This window comes from Manihot esculenta, chromosome 10 (genome assembly GCF_001659605.2).
Source record: "Manihot esculenta cultivar AM560-2 chromosome 10, M.esculenta_v8, whole genome shotgun sequence".
Lineage (NCBI taxonomy): Eukaryota > Viridiplantae > Streptophyta > Magnoliopsida > Malpighiales > Euphorbiaceae > Manihot > Manihot esculenta.
In genome coordinates, this window is record NC_035170.2 from 3,957,678 (window position 1) to 3,964,848 (window position 7,171).

General features: G+C 28.7%; 1 protein-coding gene across 1 annotated transcript; it reads left to right on the forward strand.

The window, feature by feature from the left end:
• Nucleotides 1-1,077: 1,077 nt before the first annotated feature.
• Nucleotides 1,078-4,395, forward strand: LOC110624054 (probable receptor-like protein kinase At2g39360). Its single transcript, XM_021769123.2, has one exon. It carries the CDS (start codon nucleotides 1,640-1,642, stop codon nucleotides 4,076-4,078), a length of 2,439 nt encoding a protein of 812 aa, XP_021624815.1. The 5' UTR covers nucleotides 1,078-1,639; the 3' UTR covers nucleotides 4,079-4,395.
• Nucleotides 4,396-7,171: the final 2,776 nt, after the last annotated feature.

Below are 7,171 nucleotides of genomic sequence, written 5' to 3' on the forward strand. Positions count from 1 at the left end.
AACAATCATATTTAATTAATTAAAATTGTATATGAGTAATTTTACTTTATTATTACAATTTAAGTATTATATTTATTTAGAAATGTTTAAAATTCAACAAATCAAATTCAAAATGAAAATTTAATTTTGTTTGCAGTTTTCTGCAATAATTGTATTTGAAGGAAAAATGTATTATTTAGTATTTATAGTATAAAAAAATTATTAATTAATTTTTTATTTTAAAATATAAATTAAAATATTTCTAAATTTTTAAAAAAATTATTAAATAGTTTTTTTTATTAATTTTAATTATTAAATATTCATTATTTAATTTTTTTGTTGGAAAAATCATTAGTTATTTTTTTAATTTTATAAAAATATCTTAATTAATACATTCATATTAAAATATTTTAAATATTTTATAATATTTATGATTAAAATTAATAAATTAATTAATTAATAGAGTTTTAAAATCTTTAAAATTATTTTAATATATTATTTAAAATCGATAAATTAATTAATAAATTTTTTTATAATATTATAGATTCAACATGATATTTCATAGTAAAATTTATATATTTTCACTTGTAGTCATAATTTTTTTTCACTTTATTTTTTTATATATATTAAAAAATATAATTTTTTATTAACTTTTTAATTATTTTTATTTTAAATATATTAAATTTTATTAAATATTAAAAAATATTTTAAAAGATTTATTAAAAATAAAATAATTATAATAATTAATTTATATTATTATAATTAAAAAATGATAATAATTTTATAATAATTAAAAATAAAAAAATATATAAAAATTATGGGATTGAGGAAATATTAGATTAATTTAAGTAAAATTAATTTTAAAACAGATTTAGATGAGATTAGAATAAATCAATTCAGTTTTAAATAAAAAAAATACAAAAATCAGACGTTGTTTGTAGAAGGTGAACCAAACCAATCCATCCACTGTTCTCCTCTATCTTCTTCATTTAATTATAAAGACATTCAATCCCACGTTGCCTGTCCTTTTCTCTATCATTACCTACTTTCCTCTTTATATTTTTTCTTTCGACTTCTTTTTTGTTTTCTTCCATTTGGTTCTCTGAATTTGTCAAAATAATATGTTGTTCTGAAAAAAAAAAGAAAAAGAATTATTTTTTAGTTGTAGCTGCGTGTTGCTGCATAATTTTTGTCTTCTTCCCTTTTCTAATCCTAACCCTTAATCACTATTTGAAGGGTCTTTAAACTTTAATCTTATTAATATTCTTGGCTTCTTGTTCTTTGATATTTCCAGTGATTTTTTAGCTGACCCTCATGTTTATTCCTTGCATTTCTTGAATTTCTCTGCCGGGTTGTTGATATTTTGAAGTGGTGGTGAGGATTGTGTATAGTTGTGTTTTCATTGCCTTCTCTGCTTGTAAATATTCCTTCTCAGTTTTGTCAAAAAGTTTGCGGAGTTCTTTTACAATTGGGCATTATTTTCTCTGCTAGTTAGCTTTCTTTTGATTCCTCTATAGTTCTAGCTGGCCATTTACGTTTGTCTCCTGTCAAAATCTCAGCTTTGAGCTAATCTGGGTTTCACAGCTTCTGGATTTTTATTTTGTAATCTGGGTTTCGATTCTTAAAATTTACCCATTCTTCTCTCTTTGTTCTTCTGGTCATGGTGAATAATTGGGGCTCTGTGGTGTTCATCTGGGTTTCATCCATAATGTGTTTGATCTGTGTTTCCTTAGGATATAATCCTGTAGACGACTACTTGATAGATTGTGGATCCTCCACCAATAAATCAGTGGGGGACCGTGTATTTGTAGCCGATCAATTTTATTTCAATCTGCTTTCAACCCCACACATCACTTTTGCAAATGCTAGTTCAAGTCCCAACTCATCAGCCTATGACCCTTCTCTTTTCCAAACTGCAAGAATATTCAATGAGACTTCTTATTACTCTTTTTCAGTAAATAAACCTGGAAGACATTGGATTCGCCTTTATTTCTTTCCATTTATGTTTAGAAACTACAATCTCAGCACTGCCAAATTCTCTGTTTCTGCTCAAAATTTCACCCTTATTAATGAATATCAGCCAAAGGTTGATCCTGAGGTCAAGGAATACTCCTTCAATGTAACTTCTGATAAGCTAGTTCTTAGCTTCACTCCTTTTGCCAATTCATTTGCTTTTGTAAATGCACTGGAAGTTTTTTCACTTCCTGATGAGCTTATTCCTCCGGGAGCCCCCACCATTGGTTCCCAGGGCAAATACCAAAATCTGGGGAAACATGCTTTAGAAACTGTTGAGAGATTGAATATGGGCAATCAAACTGTTTCTCCCTTAAATGATACCTTGTGGAGACTTTGGGAAGCTGATGGTAAGTATCTTAAACACAGCAATGTACAAAAGTTTGTGTCAAACGTGAGAGCTGTCAATTTCACAAAAGGAAAGCTAACAGAGAATATTGCTCCATCCTCTGTCTATGGAACTGCTACTATATTGAATTCAGATCCTGATCCTCAGACCAATGCCAATGTGACCTGGCTTTTTGATGTTGATCCTGGTTTTGAGTATCTTGTTCGGTTCCATTTCTGTGACATATTGCCTAGACCTGCTGCAAAGTTCTTCTTCAATGTATATATTGGTTCATCTGCAGTTGTTCAATATCTTGATCTTCTTAATCGTACATCAGATGTTGGTGTGCCCTATTTTATGGATGTGATCACAAGAGTGAGTGTTAGCCGGATGCTAAATGTCAGCATTGGCCCTTCTAATAATCTTCTATATCCAAATGCAATTCTTAATGGGTTGGAGATCATGAAAATAAGCAATTCTATGGACTCCCTTGATGTCTCAGACTCTGCATCATCAAAAAGTTCCAAGACAAAAATCATTCTAATTGCAGGCTTGGCCGCTGTGTTTTTCATCATTATTGTTCTTGCTGTAGTTATATTTCTGCTGTGCAGAAGGAGGAGACTAGCAGATTTAAACCATTGGAATGAAGGAGATACTATTTACACTGCAGGCAGTAAGTTCTCCAATGGGACATTGATGTTTTCCACTTCAAAGTTCGGGTATCGCTTCCCCTTTGTGGCAATTCAAGAGGCTACTGATAACTTCAGTGAAAGTTTGGTTCTTGGGGTTGGTGGATTTGGGAAGGTTTACAAGGGAGTCCTGAGAGATGAGACAAAGGTGGCAGTGAAAAGGGGGACTTCTCAATCACAAGGCATTGCAGAATTCCAAACTGAGATTGAAATGTTGTCTCAATTCAGACATAGACATTTGGTCTCTTTGATTGGATACTGTGATGAAAGAAATGAGATGATCATAATCTATGAGTTCATGGAAAATGGCACCCTCAAGGATCATCTGTATGGCTCGGATCATCCCTGCTTAAGTTGGCGACAAAGACTTGAGATATGCATCGGAGCAGCCAAAGGACTTCACTACCTTCATACCGGCTCTACAAGGTCAATCATTCACCGCGATGTCAAATCTGCAAACATACTACTAGATGAGAATTTCATGGCCAAGGTCGCTGATTTTGGCCTTTCAAAGACTGGTCCTGAGATTGATCAATCACATGTTAGTACAGCAGTAAAAGGAAGTTTTGGATACCTCGATCCTGAGTACTTGATCAGACAACAACTGACAGAGAAATCTGATGTTTACTCCTTTGGAGTTGTCATGTTTGAAGTTCTTTGTGGGAGACCTGTTATTGATCCATCGCTGCCAAGAGAAAAGGTCAATTTAGTTGAATGGGCATTGAAGAGTCAAAGGAGAGGACAACTGGAGGAAATTGTAGATCCTCTTCTTGAAGGTCAAATAAAACCAGATTCCTTGAACAAGTTCGGCGAAATAGCTGAGAAATGCTTAGCAGAACGCGGTGTTGATAGACCTTCAATGGGAGACGTTTTGTGGAATTTGGAGTTTGCACTTCAACTCCAAGGAAATGAAGGGAGATCCAGCCATAATGGTAACATCATCGAAAAATTTTGTCGTGCCAATAGCTTCGAGACCGATGTATCTGCTGCACAAGTCAGCATGGGGGATCTTGCTGGTGTTTCAATGAGCAAGGTTTTTGCCCAAATGGTGAAAGAGGAAATGAGGTAGACTGCAGATTCTCATACTAAATTGCAGGAGTTTGCTCCATTCATAATTGCTAAACAAAGTGAGCTTAGAAAGTGTATACTGTGCAGAAGATGTGAATTCAAATTCATTGCTAGTGTGAGTGTGGCTGATTTGAATCTCCTGGAAATTGCACACACAGAACAAATCCATTAGCTTGCCAACTTGTATTTGTCATTGGTTGTTGTTCATTTCTGATACGTGCTGCTTCTGTGATATTAAATCACCTATTCTTTATTTGAGCAGGGACTCTCTCCCTTGATGTATAATCATCTTACATAAATTCGGTGCTTTTTTTCCCACTTATATTTTTTTTTTTCAGTATTCGCGACAAATAGGCTCATTTAAGAAGACAAAGCACTTTCAGAGAAAGGTGCTTCATATCCAAGTCTCGAGTTTGAGATTGGAAGAAGGGAAGTTGACCAAGAGCAAGTTATTCGATTTTTTTAGCTTAATTGCAGAGACTGAGCCTGAACTTAGAGATCACTTTCATTTCTCTCCTCTTCAAACTTCAGTTTGTTAGAAGTCAAATCATTTATTGCTTACGTTCGACTAATCTGCTCTCTCCTTCATGCCTTATGCAATCTTTTAAACATGGATGTGAGATCAGTAATTTTAATTAGGAGTCCAACTAAATTAAATTATATTTAATATATCTAATAAAAATATTTATAGATAGATAGATAGATATAGAATGTGATAGATCATTACAATAGAAATTTACTATTTATTTTTTATATTATAGAGAAATTTATTATTTAATTTTTTAATTTTTAAAAACACATTAAAATGTTTTTAAATTTTTTTTAAAAAACTATTAATTCATTATTTTCTTAATAAGAGCCGTTAAGTATTTTACTATTTAATTCATATAATTTGAAAAAAATTCATAGTTTTAAGCACATATTAATTAGTTTCTCCTTATTAAGCACATAATATATTTTTTTACAATATTTAATAGTTAAAATTAATGGTGAAATTAATTAGTAAATTTTTTTAGAATGATAGAAACATTCAAATATAATTTTTAAAATTGAAAAATTAATTAATGAGTTTTATTATAATATAAAAACTAAATAGTTTTTTTTTTCGTTACAGCTATATAAATTGATTTTTTTTTAATTTGTTTTGAGAGCATTGCATAATAACTTATGATTAATACTTACCTTCTAAGCATAATCTCAAATTTTAATAAAATAGCTATTTTGTTAATATTATAAAATTTTAAAAATTAAACTATTACAAAGTTTATAGTAATATTGTGTTAAATATTTTCTTTATCATATTAAAATGAATATTTCAATTTAACTATTTATATTTTTATCATTTCATATATTTTTTTACTATCTACCAATTGTAATATATATAATATTTTGTAAAAATAATTTATTAATAGACTGTTACAAATATCTTCAAATAAAGTAGAGATTTAGAAATTTAGGAGTTAATGTAAAATTATTTGATGTTATACGATAATAGCCTAAAATAGATATTGAGTTGTCACCATCAGAGCTATACGGTAAATATATGATAAACCATTATACTGTTTATATTATTCTCCCACATAAAGTTGGGTCTTCACAAAAAATTACTATAAACAGATATAATTCAACATGCTCCCCTTACGTCTGTAATTATAGGATTCCAGCCAATCAGCTGATGAGATCTATTATCAATGAGCTTGCCATATCATTAATGAATTATCAAAAAATATTATATTTATCTCTATATTTTTATAGTATAAAAAAAGAATAATCACACAAATAAATGTACGTTATTCTCCCACATAATTACTCTTGAGTTTTAAACACTATACTCGCTTGTTTTTTCAATTAATTAACTTAATCGTCAGAGTAAATATTGTGACCGCCAATCACTTTATATTTTCGGTCTTATAAATAGACCAATTATAGCACAACTCTATTAGATCAATACGTTATCAATTTAATTTCAGTAATATTATTATTATAAAATATTTTATTATAAATTAGTGTTTAAAGAATACAATAAATTGTGATTCTATAATATATATATATTTTAAAATTATGTACTCTTACGTCATTTCAAATCTCCAGTAAGGTATATATATATATATATATATTATATTATATTATGTATTAAATGAGTAAAAAATTGTTAAATTAATAGACTTCTGTTTATATTTCTTTTTCAAATATTATTTTTAAGAGATTTTTATATTTAACAAGTACAAATTATTAAATATATACTTTTTTTCATAAACTACTGAGGATCCAATGTCCCTCTTTGCCTCTCATACATCCATGATCCATCCATAACTGAACAGATGATATCAACTTATATCTAAGAAAGTTAAAAGACAAATGTACAATATAAAAAAATTAAATTGAAAATTAATTTTTATTTGAGTTTTTTTTTTAATTTAAAGAGTTTATTTGTTTAAAATAGACTTTTAATTTTTTTTTTAAATTAAATTCTTTTAAAATTTTAAAAATTCTTTAGATAAAAATGTTTTGTAATCAAATAATTTTTTTTAATAGACTGTCTCCTCAAATTAAAGCTGTTTTTTTTTTTTTTTGTGTGTGCACGCGCGTTTTTACATATAAATTTTCATTGCATTTTAAAACTCACGAGTACATAAACCTGTAACATTGAGTTTGAAAAAAATCCAAAAAACTCGAGATTCAAAACAACAACTCAATCTCAGAAAATACAAATTAAACCAATCAAGGGTGTAAATTAAACCAATCAAGGGTATAAATTAACCAAATCATTCGTAAACTATTTGAGATTTCATTCGATAAAAAACTCAATCGAAGTCGATTGAATTTTTAAACGAGCAAAACTCGAATTTAATTTTTAGATTTGTTTAGTAAATGAGTCAAATCTGAACTCCATAGTATTCGACTCGTTAAAACTCATAAACTCGATTTGTTTTTGAGTTTATGAGCAGACTTGCGAATAGATTTGTGAACAGTCTCATTAAGTAAGTTGAAATAATTATTATAAGAGATCATAAGAGAAATAAATTCAAATTCTGCGTATATTCTCATGAGCCAAACCTAAATTTTCTAAAATTTAGCTTTATATAATTTAATT

What these genes read in the sequence shown, in the direction of transcription:
- LOC110624054 (XM_021769123.2), top strand. Translation starts at nt 1,640, where the DNA reads ATGGTGAATAATTGGGGCTCTGTGGTGTTCATCTGGGTTTCATCCATA.